Source organism: Nicotiana tomentosiformis, chromosome 5 (genome assembly GCF_000390325.3).
Source record: "Nicotiana tomentosiformis chromosome 5, ASM39032v3, whole genome shotgun sequence".
NCBI lineage: Eukaryota > Viridiplantae > Streptophyta > Magnoliopsida > Solanales > Solanaceae > Nicotiana > Nicotiana tomentosiformis.
The window spans coordinates 50,109,656-50,133,588 of NC_090816.1; the positions used below are offsets into that span (position 1 = coordinate 50,109,656).

Genomic DNA, 23,933 nt, shown 5'->3' on the forward strand with positions numbered 1-23,933 from the left:
CAGTTATGTTGTGTTTGATCACTTGTTCCATTCGAACTATAAGAAATATGTATTTTGAGACTTAAAGGCACAATGGCTAATCAAATGATTTAGCATCGTATGTATGAACTTCCTACTGTATAATTTATGAAATCATGTCTTTTCTTGATCATGGGTGAATTGGGTAGAAAGAATCTAACAGGCTTGCTCGGCCAGGTTTACTCGGTTGAGCGCCGGTCGCACTCCTCGGTTTTAAGGCGTAACATATCTGCATACAAAAAATATGTGCAGGAAAGGGCGTGAGTATACCACAACGGTACCCAGTAAGTGCCAAGCCTAACCTCGCTCGAGTAGTGACGAGATCAGGTCAGGGCCCTACTGGAATAAATATAATGAAATAAGACAGAATGAAATATTGCAGTAAAACTAAATACGAAAATCTAACAGGAATAGAATCAATGAAAGACAACAGCTCAGAACACAGTGATAATAACAGGGGATCTTCCGAGATACCGTCTCGTAATCCCAAACGTAAATGTGTAGGGGGATCTCCCGGAATACCGTTCCGTAGTTCTAAATAAATATGCAGAACGGGGGATCTCCCAGAATATCGTTTCGTAGTCCCAAAGTAAATACGCAGTACAGGGGGATCTCTCGGAATACCGTTCCGTAGTCCCAAAATAAATATGCAGTACAGGGGAATCTCCTGAAATACTGTTCCGTAGTCACAAAGTAAATATGCAGCGCAACCAACCGAAATAACAGTTACAGCAAGAAATCCTACAGTTTAGACTAAGTTCAAGTCAAGGAAAGCAGGAAATTTCACTAAACATGCTGCACATAGTTCAAATAGCAAGTTGAACAAGTAGGCATGTTGTTATAGTCTAAACAAGATAGTTACATATGCCAGTGTGTTTCAAATAATGAGGAAACAAGTTATGACTTAGTGAAAAACGGAGTTTTACAACAAATAGCATGTGTATGTACTCGTCACCTCACGTACACGGCGCTCACATATCAAACAGTACCAAATCCTAAGGGGAGTTCCCCCACATAAGGTTAGGCAAGCCACTTACCTCGAACCAAGCTCAAATCAATCTGTCACAATGCTCTTTCCACGAATATCCGACTCTGAATGGCTCAAATCTAGCCAAAACCAATTACATAACATAAATATAGCTACAAGAAACTAATCTAGCTAACGAAATCAAAGCTAAGGCAAGAAATTAGAAAAATGCCCCAAAAGGTCTCCCGCACCCACGTCTCGGAATCGGGTAAAAGTTACCAAATATGAACACCCATTCACTCACGAGATCACTCGTACCAAAATTATCCAAATCTGATGTCTAAATCCCACTCAAAACTCAGAAATTCGGTTGGGGAACTTTTCCCCCATTCTCCCAACTTTCTCACTCAAATTCCTTAATTAAATGAAGAAAACAACAATAGATTAATGAAATATGATCAAAATCAAGTTAGGAATCGTTACCCCAAAGCTCTCTCTGAAAACCCCTCAAAGAATTGCCAATTTCCGAGCTCCTAAGTAAAAAAATGGAGAAATGAATCAAACCCTCGAATGTTTCCCTTTTCTGCCCAGCAAATTCGCTCCTGCGACCTATTCATCGCACCTGGGCACCGCACCTGCGAAAATTTCATCGCAGGTGCGGAAATGACTTAAGGAACCTGGGACAGCTTCTGTGAGAAAGTGGCTGCACCTGTGCGTACGCACCTGCGAAAAGTGGTCCTCTTCTGCGGTCTCTCTTCGCCTGCGCTCCAGGGTCACATCTGCGGGCATCGCAAATGCGGAATATATGGGTGCAAAATAATAAATTGGATGATTGAGTCATCAAAAAATAATTTAAAGGATAATTAATAAATATTTTCCACAAAAATAGAGTTCAAACATGTTCCGAGAATCCAGAATAAGTTCGCAGATGCATTGGCCACTTTATCTTCCATGACACAACACCCAGACAAGAATTTCATCAATCCTATCCCAGTAGGGATTCATAATCAGCTAGCTTATTGTGCTCATGTTGAATAAGAAATAGATGGAAATCCATGGTTCCACGACATCAAAAAATATTTGGCAAAAGGAGAGTACCCGGAGCACGCAAATCATACTCAGAAACGCACACTCCGAAGATTATCCAACCACTTCTTCCAAAGCAGAGGAATTCTGTACAGAAGGACTCTAGATCTGGGATTATTACGATGTGTCGACGCCAAAGAAGCATCCAAATTGCTCGAAGAGATACATGCCGAAACTTGCAGACCGCACATGAATGGCTTTCTTAGCTAAGAAGATATTAAGAGCAGGATATTTTTGGATGACTATGGAAATAGACTACATCAGGTATGTCCAAAAGTGTCATCAATGCCAAGTACATGATGATATGATACGAGTGCCACCCAATGAACTCAATGCAATAAGTGCACCTTGGCCTTTCTCTGCTTGGGGGATGGATGTCATCGGTCCAATCGAACCCGCCGCTTCAAATGGGCACAGGTTCATTCTAGTGGCCATAGACTATTTCACAAAATGGGTTGAAGTCGCATCTTACAAGGGTGTAACTAAGAAGGCCGTTGTAGATTTCATTAGGGATCGTATTGTTTGTCGGTTCGGGGTGCCGGAATCAATCATCACCGACAACGCCGCCAACCTTAACAATGATTTGATGAGATCCATGTGTAAAACCTTCAAGATCAAGCATAAGAATTCCACAGCATATAGGCTGCAAATGAATGGAGTTGTAGAAGCTGCCAACAAGAGCATCAAGAAGATATTGAGGAAGATGGTAGATAATTACAAACAATGGCACGAGAAGCTACCATTTGCTTTGCTTGGATATCGTACCACGGTTCGCACATCAATTGGGGCAACTCCTTATTTATTGGTTTACGGTACTGAAGCGGTGATCCCTGCCGAAGTAGAAATTCCTTCTTTGAGAATCATACAAGAAGCCGAGCTCAGCGACGCAGAATGGGTACAGAGCCGATATGAGCAACTGGCCTTCATTGATGGAAAAATAATGAGTGCAGTATGTCACGGTCAACTCTACCAAAATAGAATGGCAAGAGCTTTCAACAAAAGGGTCAGGCCTAGATAATATACACCGGGGCAGTTGGTGCTAAAGCGGATCTTCCCGCATCAAGATGAAGCCAAAGGCAAATTTTTACCCAATTGACAAGGGCCCTACATGGTTCATCGAGTACTAACAGGAGGGGCACTTATACTTGCAGAATTGGACGGAGAAATTTGGCCAAAACTTATCAACTCAGACGCAGTCAAGAGATACTATGTTTAGGATTATTTACATTTCTTCATCTGATGTAACTGAACTACGCTTGACCTGATTCCCGTTTAAGAGGAGATACGTAGGCAGCCCTGTGGGTTCGGTCACATCTTAATAAAATCTTCATTTTGCCATGATCAGCAAACTGGGGCAGAATTTTGAGGAGGACCCTCAAATTTCTAAAGCAAGTTCAGCCGACATCGCCATACACGGAACATCCAATGTATTGCATTTAAACTAGGGCAGAATTTTGAGGGGAACCCTAAAATTTCTAAAGCAAGGAGGTTGCAATGTCTCTAAAATATATCATAGTCACTGGTTCATCTAAATTATTTGAAATCGCATACTACTACATTTCAAATAACTATATTTATCAAATGCATGTATATTTTTCGAAAACTTTATTTCTATGACAGCCAGATGCTACTCAGGGTAACTCAAACAAGACCTCAAGATAGAAGCAAAGGCAAAACAGAAAACAAAAGCACAAACCAACCTTCCCCCACAAAACTCACGATTTTTCTTTGGATGCAGGCACGATAAGACAACAATACCCGCAGATACATCAAATCACTACCTTCATGACGACACGTTACCAAACGCAAACACTTCCAGCTAAGAAATACTTTACTTTCTCACTGTCACTCATCGTTTTTCTTGCATAAGGCTAAACACTGCCTTTCCCTGCATGAGACTAAGCATTGTCTCCTCTTCCTGCATAAGGCTAAGCACTGCCTCCCTAATTGCATAAGGCTAAGCATTGCCTCCTTAATTGCATAAGGCTAAGCATTGCCTTTCCCTGCATGAGACTAAGCACTGTCTCCTCTTCCTGCATGAGGCTAAGCATTGCCTCCTTAATTGCATAAGGCTAAGCATTTCCTTTCCTTGCATGAGACTAAGCAGTGTCTCCTATTTGCATGAGGCTAAGCATTGCCTCCTTAACTGCATAAGGCTAAGCATTGCCTTTTCCCCATGAGACTAAGCAGTGTCTCCTATTTGCATGAGGCTAAGAATTGCCTCCCTAATTGCATAAGGCTAAGCATTGCCTTTTCCGCATAAGACTAAGCATTGTATCCTATTTGCATGAGGCTAAGCATTGCCTCCTTAACTGTATAAGGCTAAGCACTGCCTTTCTTTGCATGAGACTAAACACCGTCTCCTATTTGCATGAGGCTAAGCACTGCCTCCTTAACTACATAAGGCTAAGCACTGCCTTTCTTTGCATGAGACTAAGCATTGTCTCCTATTTGTATGAGGCTAAGCCCTGCCTCCCTATTTGCATGAGGCTAAGCCCTGCCTTCTTAATTGCATAAGGCTAAGCATTGCCTTTCCTGCATGAAGCTAAGCACCGCTTTCCTTACTTGCATGAGACTAAGCATTGTCTCATCTTCCTGCATGAGGCTAAGCATTGCCTCCCTAATTCCACAAGGCTAAGCAGTGCCTTTCCTCATGATTAAATTCTATCTCCATTACGCCATCTAAGACCTAGCATTATCCTCTACTCACCCAGGTTTAAGCATTCCCCTCATCTTACCCAAGACTAAGCCTTGTCTTGTCTCATCTTCGCATACGGCCAAACATCATATTTTACATTTCATGGGCTGAAATATCGCCATTTTTTCCAAAAGCGTAATGGTCTGAAGGCATCATCCTCATAACCGGAAGACACCATTCCATGGCCCGAGGATCTCTTAAAAGTGCACATCATTATTCAAAGGCGTCATGGTTCGGAGGCACCATTCTCATGGCCTGAGGATATCATTTCATGGCCTACGAATCCCTTATCACATGATTCATGGCCCACGACATCATGGTCTAAGGACACCATCCTCACCGTTCAAAGACAACCCTCATGGTCTAAAGGGAATTTGCATCAAGTTTGAATTTTCGCAATAACCCATATATATTTGCATGCATCGTGTTTTAAGTTTTGTAGGTAATCCATGAAATAACCGTTCTCCTAACGGGAGCAATATTCGCTCCGGTTTCCGTTCAATGTTCACATCCTGCAATTGTTTCAAACATAACCGACCACCATCAATTACCCGTCTTTTACTCTATGACCGTTTAGATATTTGCTCAATGATAGATCCATAACGTTTCAGATTCGCATTCATGACTTCGCATAAATTCATCTGATACTATCCTACCCAAAGGAACCCTTTTCCGAAACATACGACCATTCCTATAACAACTTCATCGGTTTCATTCACCGTTGGATCCAGAACTACACACGGCCTGATTCCCGTAACACCAGGGATATGTAGGCAACTTAGGAACCAGGGTTCGGTCCCCATTTATTTCAAAATCACATCATCCCTCATTTAATTCGGCCAAAATTGGTCATCACCAGTCCATGCCCAAGATAACATCAAATTTTACCATGTTGAATAATAACAAATCGGCTCTGGTCTCAAAACCACTAAGAGCAATCAAACACGACCGATACACGCGGTCCACAACAAGCGAATCTCCCATAGGAGTAGACACATAAACAGGGGAACTCAAAGAATCCCGAGATACGCCCAAATAAGGGGCAAAATAAGAGGACTCATAGGAATATGTAGAGCCTGGGTCAAATAATACCTACGCATCTCTCTGACAGACCGGAACAATACCTATAATGATAGAGTTGGAAGCAACTGCCTCTGTACGAGCCGAAAGAGCATAATATCTGGCCTGGCCTCCCCCTCTACGGCGACCTCGACCTCCCCAACCTCCACATCGAGCTAGCTGAGTAGGTGGGGTGGTATCTAGTTCTAGAATCATAAACTGAGGACCCGGTGGAGCACGTGGCGGCTGAGAAGTCTGTAGAGGTGCACCCCTCCTAAATCTAGGGCAATCCCTCACCATATGGCGAGTGTTGCCACACTCAAAACAAGCTCTCGGAGAGTGTGACTGTTGTAACTGGCTCGGGCCAGGTCTGCTGGACTGGCCGCTAAAAGTACCCCGAGCAGGAGGCACACTAGATACTGGTGGTGCATAATAAGGCTCCTGGGGTCTAGAAGGGACCAGAATACCATTGGCGGCTGGAAGAGCTGAATGAATGGGGTGACTTACATAACCCCTACCATGTCGAACTGCAGCTGGGGCACGAGTATCGCGGTAAGTGCCAGACTCTCGAGACCTCTTGGCCTCCCTCTCCTCTCTATCCCAGGCAAGCATGCCCTCCAATCTCCTAGCAATACTCATAACCTGCTGATAAGAAATATCCATCTCCAACTCACTGGCCATACTAATCCAGATACTGGGGTGGAGTCCCTCAATAAATCGTCGAACCCTCTCTCGAACTGTGGCAACCAAGGCCGGTGTATGCCGGACCAAATCACTGAATCGGACTGCATACTCTGACACAGTCATAGCATCCTGGCGCAGATTCTCAAACTCCGCGCGCCATGAGTCCCTGAGGCTCTGCGGGACATACTCTCTCAAAAACATGTTCGAGAATTGAGCCCATGTAAGTGAAGCTGCCTCATCCGGACTACTCAACTCATAAGCACGCCACCACTGATAGGTTGCTCCTCTAAGCTGGAAGGTGGTAAAAGAAACCCCACTCGTCTCCGCTACGCCCATAGTACGGAGAATACGATGACACTCCTCCAGAAAACCCTGAGCATCATCCGTAGCCAATCCACTAAAGGTAAGTGGGTGGTACTTCTTGTACCTCTCAAGTCTGAGCTGCTCCGCCCTAGAAGTGGCTATCCTAGTCTCGTGTTGAACTGGAGCTACCGGCTGCATTGGTATAATCTCTGGAACCTGGTCAGCCTGAACCCGTTGCTCTAGAGTATCTAGGGCGGGATTCTGTGCTCCTCCCCCGGCCTGAGAGATGGCAGGAGCAAGTGGAATCAATCCAACCTGAGCTAAGGTATTGAACACGCTCAGAAACTAGGCTAGAGTCTCCTGGAGAGCTGGTGCAGCAACAGGTATCTCAGGTGTCTGCCCTCCATATCGAGCTACTGGGGGCTCCTCTGTCGCCGCGCGCACGGGTGATCTGGCTGCACCGCATGATCGTCCTCGTCCTCTACCCCAGCCCCGGCCCCAACCTCTCGCGGCTCTAGCAGGGGGCGCGGGTTCCTGGTCATCAGATCCACTTGTACGTGTCCTCACCATCTGTGAGAGAATAGAATATAGAAGTTTAGAATTTCGAAGTCAACAATTTCGCACGACAAAGAATCAAAGAAGTATAATTTTTCCTAACAGTTCTATAGCCTCCCGAAGATAAGTATAGACGTCTCCATATGGATCCGCAAAACTCTAATAAACCGGCTTGTGACTTACAACACCTATGAACCTATAGCTTTGATACAACCTTGTCACGACCCAAACTCCCTTCGTATAACGTTGTGATGGCACCTAGTCTCTACGACTAGGTAAGCCTAACAAATCGCGGAAAATAACAAACGAAAGTAAAACTTGGCAACTAACATCAGTGGATAACTGAATAACTAATAACAATATCGCTCGACATGTACGATAACCAATACTCTATAAATACACAGTCTTCCCAAAACCCGGAACATCATAAGTCACAAGCTACAGAAGGAGATTAGTATCTCTATACACCATAGTCTAACAAAAGATGTACGGAAGGTAAATGACATAGGAGAGAATAGAGGGGGACTCCGAGGTCTGCGAACGCGGCAGATGTACCTTGAAGTCTCCGTACAACAGCAAGCAGTCTTAGCTAATAGCGGGGCTGATAAGAAGTACCTGGATCTGCACACAAAACATATGCAGAAGAGTAGCATGAGTACACCACAAAGGTACCTAGTAAGTGCCAAGCCTATCCTCGATAGAGTAGTGACGAGGTCAGGTCCGAGCCCTACTGGGATATAATTACAAGACAGATGATAAAGTAAAATAGAGAATTTAACAGAAGGAATTCACAGAGAAATAAATAACATACAAACAATGTGATAACAACAGGGGCACTCCCGAGATATTCGTTTCGTAGTCCTAAAAGTAAATACTCGACAGGAGATCTCCTGAGATACCGTCTCGTAGTACCAAAAGTAAATATGCAGGGAGAACTCCCTAGGAACTGCCTCGTAGTCTCAAAAGTAAATGTGCAGGGAGAACTCCCGAGGGTCACACCCCAAACTTGAGGAGGCATGGCTGGCACCCGGTGCCGTACTGGCCCGTGCGAACCACTCTGTAACTCATTGTTTTTCTTCTGCAACTATCATGGGCCAACTTGGCCATAACTCGTAATGTATAACTATAAGTGGGCAACATTGTATCAATAAACTATCATTCTTAAAACATGAATACATATGGGCCGTCAAGGCCTCTAACATACTGTACAAAATTAACCTCTATCTACAAAGCCTCTAAGATTATGTGACATCAAATGGAACAGGGTACCGGCCTACCCATAAGTCTGTAGCAAAATCCTGACACGATGATTCATAGACTCAGCTGCACTTAGAATGAGGTGGAGTCTTACCGATTCTTCGCTGGATGCCAATCTCGTCTACTATGAGGGCTCGACAAACTGATTATCAATACCTGTAGGCATGAATGCAGCGTCCCCAACAAAAGGACATCAGTACGAATAATGTACTGAGTATGTAAGGCAGAACTGAAACATAACCATAATTCAACATTAATTAAAGACATATAAGAATCAACCTGAATCTCTGAAGTGCCACCGTATATGCGTACTCATTATACTTATATATATATAATGCTTCTCTTTGAGACTATTATATACTTATTATACTTATATATATAATGCTTCTCTTTGAGACTATTATCCATATCGTATGATGCATGACTTCCCAACTGATCAGTGGTAACTGCCCCACTGGTCGTAGCTCGGTGGTAAATGCATAACTGTCCAACTGATCAGTGGTAACTGCCCGACCGGCCGTAGCTCGGTGGTAAATGCATAACTGCTCTACCGGTGGTAAATAATAATACATAACTGCCCAACTGGTGGTAAATGAATATGCATGAAAATGTATGTACATGTATCACTATATTATAAAAATTAACATCTTTATCAAATAACTCAATAGGGAACTAGATACATATTTAGACATGCTTGAATATCACTTTACGGGAATGAATAACATAGACATCCTTAACTGCTAAGAGTAGAACCACTTATGGAATAGCATTACGTTTACATATTGTTACATGGATCATGCCAAACAGAAAGAAGGGATAGCCTTAACATACCTGAACCGATTCTCTTGACAATCCCTTTAACACCCGTTGATTGCGACGACACGTAACGGCGGATCGAAGTAGGGGAAAATTCGTATGATGTTCTTGAGAAATATTGTACCGTGCTCTCTTAGAATTGCAAAATCTTACGTTGCTACGGTTCTAACAATTATCGTTGGAATTGTTTGGTTGCAACAATTTTCGTTGGAAGCTTTGTTGGATTGAACCTTAGCGTCTGTTTTTGAATTGCTTAGAATTTGAGGAAAGGTATCTAATTCTTACTTTCTTATTCTATGTCCAAAATAAGACCAAATTTGTAATGAAACCAAACTTTGTACCAACTTTGTAATGAAACCAAACTTTGTATAGACTTTGAATGGATTACACGTTAAAGTTCTATTCACCTTAGATAGCCACCTAAGCTCATATGACTACTTAGTCATATGTATTAATAGTGGCTTACTGCCACGTGGGAGTGGGGTGGGGATTTTAATCTTATCCTATAATCAATTAATTAATTAGGTAATATCCCGCTACCCGATAATTAACCAATTACCCGCACAATTAATAATTATCTCAAATTACTTAAAATTCTACTTATTTTTAATACACTTTATTCATCATACTATCATGGTCTTGTGGTACCACATAAAATAAATACCTACACTATTATTTTTATCAAAACATCAATGTAAAAATACATATATTTTCTCAACTTATAATTTTCCTAATCTCATATAAAGAGTAAAACTTTTCGTACGCTTAATTCTTAAAATGGTAAAAAGATAACCTTCTTTTCTTGTGAGAAAATAATTTCTATCTTTACAATAAAGAAAATCTCATAAACTTTCTTATATTATGTGTATAATTTACCATATTCAAAAACAGTAATAATGGTAACTATCCAAAATTATACTTATAAAACCTTTACTAAAATACTCCACTTAAAAGAAAATATCACATTAACATAATATCTAACCGTATCAATGTTGTTAAACTTACGGAGTCTTACAATAACATAGTCACAAATCCTCTATAATCTCATGAATGGTCTTAATCCCTTCTAGCTCATATGGATTACTACGACTAATTCTAATATTAAATTACGAGATGTAACAGAACCGCCTCGTAGTCTCAAAAGTAAATGTACAGGGAGAACTCCCGAGAAACTGCTTCGTAGTCTCAAAAATAAATGTGCAGGGAAAACTCCCGAGGAATCGCCTCGTAGTCTCAAAGTAAACACATAGCTCAAACTGATAAATACCACAGTTAACAGCAAGATTTCTACAGTTATACTGATAAAGAACAAGGAAAAATAGGAAATCAACTAGGCATGCTTCACGGAGTTCAAATAAGCAATTAAATCACGTAGACATGCGATATTAGACTAAACAGGATAGCTACACATGTTGGAATAGCTCAATTAAGAATGAAAACAGACTAATACTCATTTAAACGGTATAACTCAAATTAAAGGAAAAACAGGTTGCTACTCACTAAAATAAATCGGGTTTTACAACAAATAGCCCATGTACGTACTCGTCACCTCACGTACACGGCGCTCACATATCACAACGGTACCAAATCCTAAGGGGATTTCCCACACACAAGGTTAGGCAAGCCACTTACCTCAAACCAAGCTCAATCAATCCGTAAGAATGCCCTTTCCTCGATTATCCGACTCCAAATGGCCCAAATCTAGCCAAACACAATTTCATATCATAAATACAACTATAATAGGCTCATCTAATTAATAAAATCAATACTTTAACAAAAATTCCGAAATTCTACCTAAAATGTCGACACGGGCCCACGTCTCGGAATCGGGTAAAAGTCATAAAATATGAACACTCATTCACTCACGAGTCTAACCATATCAAATTTACTAAAATCCGACACCAAATGGTCTTTCGAATCTTCAAATCAAACTCTCCAAATCCCTAGTCTTAACTCCAAAATTTTACTTTAAATACACACTAACAAGGAAAAATAAATGGGAGAGAAAGATAATTGATCAAAAATAAGCACAAGGGACTTACCTCAAGAAATCCCTCAAAAATGCTCTGAAGAAATCGCCAAACCCGAGCTCAAAATGTTAAAAATGAGCAATAATCGCGAACCCTTGCATTTAAGTGTTTTGTCCAGAAATCTCGCACCTGTGGCCCATAGTCGCACCTGCGACGCTGCACTTGCGGAATTTCTATTGCAGGTGTGAAAATGACTTAAAGGGACTGGGTACGCATCTACGAGCAATGGGCCGCACCTGCGCGCCCGCTCCTGCGGAAATCTTTCGCTTCTACGATCCCTCACGCCCTGGCCCCTTCCGCTTTTGCGCTTCATTTTCCGCATCTGTGGATGCGCATATGCGGTTATACCTCCGCACCTGCGACCTCTGGCCTCTTCCTTCCAAACCACACATGCGTCCATTGGCTCGTTTCTACGGGCTCGCACCTGCGGTCAATGTTGCGCAGGTGCGATTACACCAGGTGCAGCAGCTTCAACTATTCTTCTAAAACCAAATTTGATCCGTTAACCATCCAAAATCAACCCGAGGCCCCAAGGACCTCAACAAAACATACCCACTACTCCTAAATCACCATACGGACTTAGTCGGGCCCTCAAATCATATCAAACAATGTTAAAAACATGAATCACCCTCCAATTCAAACTTAATGAACTTCAAAGTTTCGAACTTCCACAACCGATGCCTAAACCTATCAAACCACGTCCGATTGACCTCAAATTTTGGACAGAAGTCATATTCGACATTACGGACCTACTCCAACTTTCGGAATCGAAATCCGACCCCGATATCAAAAAGTCCACTACCAGTCAAAATCTCCAAAAATTTGACTTTCGCCAATTCAAGCCTAAATCAGCTACATACTTCAAATTCACAGTCCGGACACGCTAATAATTCCAAAATCACCCAACGGAGCTAACAAAACAGACGGAACTCTATTCCGGAGTCGTCTTCACACATTTACAACTATGGTCAAAATTCTAAGACTTAAACTTCCGTTTTTAGTAACTAAGTGTCCCAAGACACTCCGAAACCAAAAACAAGACCTCCCGGCAAGTCACATAAGCAGAAAAAGGTACGGGAAAAACAGTAAATATGGGATCGGGGCTATTACTCTCAAAACGATTGGCCGGGTAGTTACACTACTCTTCTGTTGTACTTAGAGGCTCTGTAGACAGGTTGTAGGTGGTTTATGATGTTGGGAATTAAACTAGTAAGTGTTGGTATTTGGGAAAATATGTTTTTCATAATATCTATAAACTTGTAATATTTTAGAAATTATAAATGAATATCCTTTAGTAATGGAAAAGATTGTAGAACACTTGACTCTTCTCATGTCTATCACTTGTGCTAGTTCTTATATTGTTAATGGGCAAGGCTGGGTAGAAGGCATCTAGCGCGCTTGCTTAATCAGGGTACCCGGTTGAGCGCCGGTCGCACTCCCCGAAGTTGGGGCGTGACATAAACTCACCATGGACAAACCCGGGGGTGATCCCACGTCACCCCAATCTATATAAGCCTGACAACACAATATAACTGAAGATCCTTACTTCAACCTTAATCTGTAAACCTTAGAACCTAGTTTCCAACATCTGGAATTCATTAAAAGGCCTGAATATCGCATCTACACACTGTATAATCTGAACAAGCTGTATTAAGTCATAACCATAACCCAAGACGTAATCACATGATATACCACATAACTCGCATACTCGTAGCAATAATTTTCGATCAGAGTAGCTGCTAAAAAACAAACCCGGTACTAGTAATAAACCTCATATCAAATTAAACCTCGTTCAAAAACTTTGTACACTGCCGATGATGAAAGAAACACGCAGAAAGTCATAACTACTCATCAGATGAACAAGTCATGGAGCTCTCTCGCTCGATAAGATCCATTACCAAATTATAATCTGACTTCCTATATTATCCTTCAAAACATACTGTAATCAAATCCGATAGCACTCATTTGGGGTCCAATGACCTCGTCTCGTCAAATACAAGTTGCTCTACTGACATGTCACACCAATACTACCTAGAGCCACAAACCGTGCGATCCGCGCACCAATAAGCAACAACTCAAATGTACCAAAAAAATAGAAAATGACTCAAATGAGAGAACCGTCCTGAAAGCTCGACAAATGACACCACAAGCATAGTGATAGGAACCAATCACCCAAAGGAGAACCAAAACACAGGAAATCAACACAAAAGATTATATCCCAACATAACTCTGCCGCTATGCGTGACCCAATCCAGACACCGGTCCATATGAAATACCTCAAGTCATAATGCTCAAAATCAACAATCATACGCAAATCAACATCAAATACACGAAGTTTATGACCATAACCATGGAGAAACGAATAGCTAAATATACCACTACACGGAAAGACCATAACCAAGGTACAATCAACCATTTAACACCCCAAGAGCCATCTCGCTCAAATTTTTCCACAAGACCCAAACAGAATGCACCATGTGTGCAAATACAAAACCGATCACAACCCAGCGTAGCATAGAAGAGAAATACGTAGAACATATCAGAACACGATCAAGTTCAACTCTAACCATGACACATCCCTCAACAATAACAGTGTTGAGTCAACAAATCCGATCCGATGTAGAATACACGACCTCATCAGACCTACCAATGGGCCCCCAAATCAACTCTGGTCATCCATAAATAGATAAATAACCCTCCAAGTGTCCAAAATAACCTGGCCATAACACATACCATTAGTTGTCTAACTTTGGCCATACCTTCATAGTCCGCAACCAAGGAACAATCTGCTTCTGAGAACTCCTAGTATCGATAAAGGTCAAATCTTTAATCAAATACTCAAAGTCAACCAAAAGTTCAAACCCGGGCCCGCACCTCGGAACCTGACAAAACATACAAATTTCGATAACCCATTCAATTATAAGTCCAACCATACTAGTTTCACTCAAATGCGACTCTGAGTCGATGTTCAAAACTCAAATATTCACTTTAGGAAAGTTTAAACAAAAATCCCCAAAATCTCTTTCAAAATCATCAATCAAATGCAAAAATCGAAGATAGAATCATGAGATATAATAAAATCCGAGAAGAAAGTACTTACCCCCAATCCATGTGGTAAAATTCCTCTCCATAATCGCCCAAATTCGAGCTCCCCAACTCAAAATGTGATAAAATAACTCAAAGGTCCGAAATAGAGTACTTATATGCACTGCTCAGTGGTACTCTACGCGATTGTGGTAGTACCCTCACGATCGCTATGCACAAATACTACACTGCCAAAATTAACTCTACGGGTCAGCGGCACAAGCCTCGCGAACGCAATGCACAAAGCTGATAGAACTACACAAAAGCGTGAGCAATGTCACGAACACAAAGTGGAAACCATCGACCTACCCAACTCAGCCCAATCACTATGCGAACGCGTAGAAGCAGACGCGAACACGAAGAAGATCAGTCTTAACTTTACGCGAACGCGTTCATCATGTCGCGAACACGAATAAAATGTAAATACCCAGCTACAAGAATCACATCGCGATCGCTCATCTTCGCGATCGCGAAGAGCAAATGAAACACTAGCAATCAGCAATACAAAATCCATCCGAAATGATCTGAATCACGTCTGAAACTCATCCGAGCCCCTCGGGATCCCATCCGAACATACCAACAAGTCCCCAAACACCACACGGACCTACTCGAGGCCTAAAATCACACATAACAACGCCAACACCAAGAATCACACCTCAAATCAAACTTAATGAACTTTTAAACTTTCAACTTCCAAAACTCGTGTCAAACCATATCAAATCAAATCGGAATGATTTTAAATTTTGCATACAAGTATTAAATCACATAACGAACCCAATCCAACTTATGGAATAATAATTCAAGCCCGATATCATCAAGGTTAACTCTCGGTCAAACTTATGAACATTCCAAACCTTCAAATTTTCAACTTGCACAAAGTAGTGCCGAAACCTTTTAGAAACACCCAAATACAAATTCGAGCATACGCCCAAGTCCAAAACACTGTCCGGACCTAATGGAACCATCAAAACTCTGATCCGAGGCCAAATACATAAAAGTCAAACTTAGTCAACTCTTCCAACTTAAAGCTTCCTAGTTGAGAATCATTCTTCCAAATCAACCCTGAATCACCTAAAAATAAAAACCGACGATTCACACAAGTCATAATATATCATATAAAGCTGATCAAGACTTCAAACAGCTGAACGGAATACAAATTGTTAAAATAACCGGTTAGATTGTTACATTTACGAACAATCTTATGTATCAAGTCAAAACATGTGTTTGTAGAACATTCCTCAAGTAGAGTATGTTTTAATCAACTTACCTTTATTCGAAGCTCCTAATAGTATTATAAGGCTCCAATTTATTTAGAACTATCAAACATCGCCAACAAATTAATATCTACATAACAACTCATATTAACCAATGACACATTAAGATAATACCAACTAAGCCAACTAACTATTCAAAACTTAGCTCCTACTTTACAAGTCTAGTAAAAATTGATATTCCCACCATAGAAGTCGATTCTTGAGTTTTTAACTCTTAATATCTCATTGCATACTCAACAATATGATATTCAATAATTGAATTGCTCACAAGATTATAAAGAATATGATTTAACTCATTTTTACCAAATCGACACGATTCATCGTCTTTATCCACTAGTCAATCTTATTCATAATACCCATTTCTAGGATTTATCTCCCAAGTCAACCACAGCATCATTTTTACTCCAAAGCACCTTCTATATATTTATTTATACACAATAGATGAATATTTAGTAGTAGGATTACCTCTTGAAGATAAATCTTGAAAATCTCCATTTTTGTGTTCTTGTAGGATTTGGAAGAATATAACAAATTCCATGGTTGAATCTTATTACTATTAGTGTTAGTCAACTTGTATTAACACAAAACTTGGATAAAAACTCACCTTGTATGATCCAAGAGAAGCCTTGATCGAAATCCTTTTCAAAAGCGTCAATGAACTACAAAACTTTGACCCCAAATTATCTCTCCCTGACCTAGGGGGTATATATAACCTTCCCAGGTGTACTGTCGCGCATTTGGGACTTGAACGCGCATCTGAGCGCGCACTTGGGGCAGCCAACTTCATCAGGTTCACACTCAGGTGCATGGCCCCGCAACAGGCGCGCATGTTGGGCAGTGCTAAGTATATTAGTCAAAACTATTTGACTAATATGCATAACTTTTGGTAGAGTTTTCTTTGTTTCTAGGTCTATCCTAAAATTTTAACCTACCAGTGAACCACAAGAATACAATATAAAATGTCCCACATGACTCTTCTCATCACAACAATATCAATAAATAACACAACAACCTCATATGCCTCAATACACCATCAAATATCCACTCTCGGCATCACAACAATAAAATCTACTACGATGAGGCAAGTCTAGCCACCATAGGCAATAATGAATCAACCACAAATGCGTTGAATCGCAACTCATAAGCATGATAAACATTTTACTCTCTCTCCATGGAATAAACTTAAGATGATAATTATCGAGCTTCAAATTTCTAGGAAATAATCATACTTGTAGTCACGAACAAGTGTACATTTTGAATTTTTAACTTTTTGGCCATCTAAGTGGCCTCCTCATCGTCATGACAATGTCATAACGCTTTAATTGAAGCAATATATTTAATTCCCAATCTATAACCGTACATATCAAGAATATCAACCGGTTCTTTCTTGTAAGTCAAATCATTCATAATAACATGCATATCAAGAATAGAAAATGGAATTACCTCTAAGGTATATTACCTCATATTCCATAAGAATCAAACTTGTCCTGTCATCAACATATTTCTATATTTAGGTAAATAGAAGATCGAATATACTAAAGGTAGTTTCAGTGACAATGTAAACTCATGTGTGACCCCCACTCTTTCTAGAAACCTCATACACCTCAAAGGAGTATGCTTTAACATCTGAGTCTCATTACACTTTTTTCACAATTCTCTTTTAAGGATACCACGTCATATTTCTTACACCCATGTTATAGGTGACTTCCATCCAAATAACAATTTTTATACTTGAGATATTACTAATATATTTTCCTTTCTACATCCATATTGAATTGTGAGTTCACTATAACACTTAACATGATATTATATAAGCCATTCTCTATTTTTCAACTTTTGACCAAATTCCTACTTGAGAATTTTCGGTTATGGCTGAAGATCCTATTTTTTTTCCATATTCATAAGTAAAATTTTAACATCATGTCCCATAGTACTAGTGTTATTCTCTGACACCTTCATCCATTCGAGACTTTTGCGACTCGTAATCATCTGAATCTATCTAAAATGTTCTTTTATTCTTTCGAGAGCCTAGCATGATATTATCGTATCTTGATCATATTAATAACACGTAGTTTATCTCGCCGCCTTCACAATAACTGCAATTGGATTGCCTTAAAACCCAGCATCTAACTCATCATAACTAATAAGTCCACTTCATGGAAAGATATCCATTCTCCAATATTATCAAGCTTTTGAAATTCCCTAGATATCGATTTCTGAACGTATGTTTGTGCTCCCATTCTCTTACTTTAGGAATTTTCATTTTAGAATCATCATAATAATACCACCCATAGGCCTTTGACATTTGGTGATTAACGTGATCCTGGTAATATTTACATCTTTTAAGGATTTTCGCTCCCTTCCGACATCGTACCCTTTTTTTCTTAGTAACCATGTCTTAACTTACATAACTCATTTCTTGTTTAGTAATATACTTTGGAAAAAGAATTCCCTATTTCATCTTGAACTAAGTGTGCGCACATAACATTTTAATGTTTAACTCTCGAAACTATTGTTTACATACTCAAGTCAGGTCATACCTGATCCAAGCATCTATGACATCATTCAAACCATTCATTTGTTCATTGGCAGCTTGTCTAAACAATGACGATCTACCTTTTTAACTTCCATGGCAACGTACTGTACCTCTTCTACTTACAACAAACTTGTATCCTTGGTACAACCTCTTTTGTACTTCTTGTATTTTGTCTTTTCCTGAAAAATATTTAATAAATTCAACTTGTCTTTTTCCTTCCGGTAGGTAAGACCTCTCTTTTACAACCCATCACCTTATAATAAAATTTCATGCCCGACTCTTCCCCACTTAGGAGTAAGTCCATTCTCAAGCCTTTGCACATTGTCTATGGACTTTACAAAATCTATATACTACAAGTATACTTATCTTGACCACTTACGTGTCCACCCAATTATTTGGGGCCATTTATTTCTCAACCAAGAATCTCATGTCACAATTTTCACTTCTGAGAAAACTTGATCACACTTGTGTTACCTTCCGATTCCGATTCTGAGCTCACTTGGTTCCTTTCATGTTTAAGTACCATGATGTTCCCTAACAACAACTTATGTTGCCAAGTGGCATGTTTCTCTGCCTTTACAACCGTGATATGATTAACATACTATTCCTTTTGAACCAATACAATTCGTGACTTTCTAATGTCATGCTCCTTAGTCCATGCTCAAATATACTTTTGACAAATACAACTTTGTTGCTCTTTTCATGAGTCCATGTTCATATATATATTTTTGTAAGTACGACTTTAGGTACGCCTCTGAGTCCATGCCCGAATATGACATTGGAAAGCACGATTCCCTTAGTCCTCTGATTCCAAGCTCAATCATTTTGAACAAGTGACTCTTTCACAAGAAATTTGTATATCATAACCTTATCATCTTTTCATAATAAACCTTGTTTTCACAACAATAATACAAGCAACTCGCAGTCTATCTTTATATGCCATATACATTTCAATCCACGTCCACATACGCATTCTCGATGCATACCACTACTACCCATGGAATTTAACATGTAGTTATACAATGAGCACCTTTGTATCCTATAAGATATCCCTAGCTTCATTCCCAACACAACACCTTTAGGATGCATGAGACATTACCACATATGTTTGAACTACTTGAAATTTTTCTACTTACGGAATGTATCATTACTATTCTCCAACTCTTTAGCCTTAAGTCATTCATGTAATATTTACAACCCATCAAAAGTATTAACTTAGCCTGGCACATCATCCAACACATTCAACCTCTTTACACAATTAATCGGTCTACGTTCAACCGCTCTATTGGAATACTTAAGGGAGTTCTAGGGAATATTCTCAAAACTTTATCTTTCACGAATATATTAATAATAAAATGAGATATACCTTATCTAGACAAGTTTAGTGTTGTCCTATTGTGATGGTTTTAGAAATCCATGCAACTCCTTTAACCTCTGAGGTTATGTCTTTGTACACTTTCTACTTTGGAATGTCTCCCACTTATCCATTTAGGCATCTTTACACTGTTCACATGTATATATGCACTCATCACTGATAATTTATGTCATCCAAGTTGCCTTGATCATTTGAAAATGCACTTTGATACTCTACACCTGTCGTTTGTTAAATCATGTGACATGATAATGATTACAACTTATCATATCAAGTATGCATAAAATTCTTATTATCAGAATATGCTCATAATCATGCCTTTAATATCCCAATCATGCATCCTTTCTATGAGTCATACTAACGCTTATTATAGGCTTTGATGACTCATATTTCTTTACCAACAAGGTCTATATCAGCTTTTGATGTTCAGTTACAAAAACCTTGAAATACAAACTTCTTTAGTAAATTCAGGACTATCTTATTCTATCATCTTAACTTTAGCAATTTTATACACTACTCATCTTTCATCACTAGTGGTCATCACAGTGACTATCCACCCTTGCCTGAGAAATTTTATATATATCCTTGGGACATATCTTCTTAAGATGACCTATTTGTTTCTATAACACTAACTTTCTGTGATTCTTGATATCCAAATGATATTCCCATATCACCTTTCTTTAGAAAAGTCATTAGCTCCGGGCTAATATTTTCAATTTAATATTTCTAATATAATAGCCTTTATATTCAGAACCAACACTTTCTTGCTACTCCTCAAGTAGCTAGTTTCATTACTTGAATCTCAAGCATTATGCTTATCATTCTCCTTTGCTAATCTCGCAGGAATTTTGATACAGATTGATGAAAAATTTATTCTTGCTTCAAACTTTAACGCACGATCTAGGGTGAGAAGAAAGGAATGAGACAATCCTACAATGTCCATGTAGCCTTTCCTAAGTAGGTGTAGTTCACAACACATCAATAAGGATAAATCTACCATAAACGATTCCATAGACTTCCTAGGACTCTAATAAGAACCTAGTACTCTGATACCAAACTTGTTGTAATGATCCGATCGGTAGTTTTGTGAATTGGGCCCTATTTACCCTTTAAAAGCTTCTCGTGTGTGTATTTATAGTTTTATGACTTGCAGGGATGGTTGGTTTTATTTCGGAGATGTTTTGGATTGATTTGGAACAATTGGTTCTTAGTTTGGAAGCTTAAGTTGGAAATATTGATCGATGTTAGACTTTTGTGAGAATGACCCTGGAACAGTATTTTGATTGTTCTAATAGGTTCTTATGGTGATTTTGGACTTAGACAAATGCTCGTAATTGGATTCGGATGTTCCTAGGTTGAATTCGCTCTTTTTGCCAAAAGTTGGCAATTTGAAGGTTTAGAAATTTCTTAAGTTTCTCCATCGATTGACTTTATGGCTATCGAGTTCAGATTTTGATTTCGGGACTTGGAATAGGTCCGTTTTGTCATTGAAACTTGTGTGTAAAGTTTGGTGTCATTCCAAGTTGGTTTGATAGGAATCAAATGTCTGATTGTGATTTAAGCGATTCTTGAGTTTCATTGTGAATTCTATGCGTTTTGGTGTTCGATTCGTAGTATTGGATGTTATCTTTGTGTTTTAAATTTGCGTGCAAGTTCATATGATATTTTTATACTTGTGTGGATATTTGGTTTAGAGTCCCGGAGGCTCCGGTGAGTTTCAAACATGTTTCAGACCATTTAGAATTGAGTTCCAGGTTGCTGGTGCTGCAGTTATCACAGTTACGAGCACCAGTTTGCAATTGCGAAGTTGTAAAGGGGGTCTCAGGCATCGCAATTGCGATGCCTTGATCGTTATTATGAAGGTGGGTATGGGCTGGTTTCTTTTGCGACCTAGGAAGATTCACAAATGTGATGTATGAGTCGCATTTGCGACATTCCCTGGGCATGTTAGGCAGCGCAATTGTGATCCATTTGTCTCATTTGAGAGGGTTTGCATTTGCAAACCCCAAGTCGCATTTGTGACTTCTATAGTTGAACAAATAATGGGATATCAGGACGTCTCATTTTATCACATTTTGGAGCCCCAGACTCGGTGGGATGCGATTTTAGGAGGAGATTTTCGTACAAAGATAATGGGTAAGTGATTTTGACTCAATTTTGATTATATAACATAATTGTTTATGAATTTTAACATCTAAATCGTGAGATTTAAAGAGATATTTTGGGGATTTTTGACTATGTTTTGAAAAAAGAATTGAGATTTAGGAGTCAAATTGGACTTGGAATTGAAAACCAAACACATATATGGACTCGTGGGGTTATGGGTAGTCGAGATCTACCCTTTGACTCGGGTTTTGATCGAGAGGACCCAGGGTTGAATTTTGGAGAATTGTGTAAATATCTTAGCTTTATTAATCGAAATATGTTTCTCTTGCATTGTTTGATATTATTAAGTCATTTTTTGTTAGATTTGATCCGAGCGGAGGTGAATTTTAAAGGAAAGGAGTTTATAGAGTATTGAATTGGACTAAATAAGGTAAGTATTTTGCCTAACTTTGTATGGAAAAATTACCCCTTCGGATTTGGTTTAATTTGAAATTTTTGTGCTATGTGAAACGACGTGGACATAAGGTGACGAGTGTGTAAACGAGTGTATGTCTGGTAATTGACCGAATTAGACCTTAGTCTATTAATATGACTTGAATTGGATTTGTTTACTATATGAAGCATGTTCTATTGTTGTTCACTCCCCGTACCTTTGTATTATTATTGTGATTCTTGTACATATTATTGTTGAGTCGTGGGATATATATTGTTGTGACTTTGGTATTATTGTTTGGGAAATGTTGTGGCACATGTGAACGTGTGGTGCTGGTTGATTGTTTTATTGTGAATGATATGTGCATGCGGCGACATGATGGTGGTGTGTATTGATACGCATGCAGTGAGATAAGAGGGCTTATGCGCGTATTGCAAGTAAGGGGAATACTCCATTATGATGCGCGCGCGGCGAGATAAGGGGGCTTATGCGTGTGTAGCTATATAAGGGGAAACATTTCAATGTGAATCTCACGTGCGTCATAAGGGTGACTTGTGATTATGTTATGTGGTATGTTGGGGTGATTATTTATGTTATTCTTGTGTTGGAACGGGTTGATGATTTGAACATGTCATTATTTTCCTTAAATAATTTTACTTTGTGTTTTATGAGTTTTGGTTAATTTGTCGTGTTATCACATACTTAATCTTTGTTGCTATTTATTTTGTCATATTTTACATTGTAAGTTTTACATTGATATTTTGTACAGGTTATTTATCTAGTGAGTGTCTTGACTTGACTCTCATCACTACTCCACCGAGGTTAGTCTTGATACTTATTGGGTACCGATTATGGTGTATTCATACTATGCTTCTGCACATTTTTGTATAGATCCAGGTACCTCGGATCATCCTGGTCCCTAGAGAGTCGAGCCAGAGTTGTGTAGACTTTAAGATATACTTGTTGTTCCGCTCATAGGCCTCGGAGTCACCTTCTATTATTTCTTTATTAGTGTTTATGTATTCCGAACTGTGATGTACACTTAGAGACTTATTATGTACTTATTGTGGAGCTTATCACTCTGTATTACCGGGTTTTGGGATGTATGACTGTTGAATTAACTTTATGGCATTTTTTAGTTTTATTTAATAGTTAAGTTGTTTTATTTTGTTCATCTCATTATGTGATAGGCTTACTTAGTCTTAGAGACTAGGTGCCATCACGATCCTTAAGGTGGAAATTTAGGTCGTGACAAGTTGGTATCAGAGCTCTAGGTTCATAGGTTTTACGAGTCATAAGCAGGTTTAGTAGAGTCTTGCAGATCGGTACAGAGACGTCTATACTTATCTTCGAGAGGCTATTGAATAATTAGGAAATTTTACTTCTTTCCGTCCTTATCGTGCGGATTTGTTAATTTCAGAATTTGTGCCTTTGTCTTCCTATTCTCTCACAGATGGTGAGAACATGAGCTTTAGTTACTGATGATGCTACAGCCGGTGCCGGTGTTGCTACAGGTCAGGGCAGAGGCAGAGCACGTGCTATAGCGAGGGACCGTGCTAGGGCCATGACTAAGGAGCCACCAATAGCTTGGGGAGGATGCACCCGAGGCACCTGTTGCTACCCCTAGACTTCAGGAGACTTTAGTGCACTTCCTG

The 23,933-nt window shown here is 39.6% G+C and overlaps 1 protein-coding gene across 1 annotated transcript; it reads left to right on the top strand.

Moving 5' to 3' along the window:
- The first annotated feature begins 2,666 nt into the window (after positions 1 to 2,666).
- Positions 2,667 to 3,089, top strand: LOC138892329 (uncharacterized). Its single transcript, XM_070176036.1, has one exon. It carries the CDS (start codon positions 2,667 to 2,669, stop codon positions 3,087 to 3,089), a length of 423 nt encoding a protein of 140 aa, XP_070032137.1.
- The last annotated feature ends 20,844 nt before the right edge of the window (positions 3,090 to 23,933 follow it).

Excerpts from the sequence above, each read along its gene's own strand:
- LOC138892329 (XM_070176036.1), top strand. The coding sequence starts at position 2,667 with ATGTGTAAAACCTTCAAGATCAAGCATAAGAATTCCACAGCATATAGG.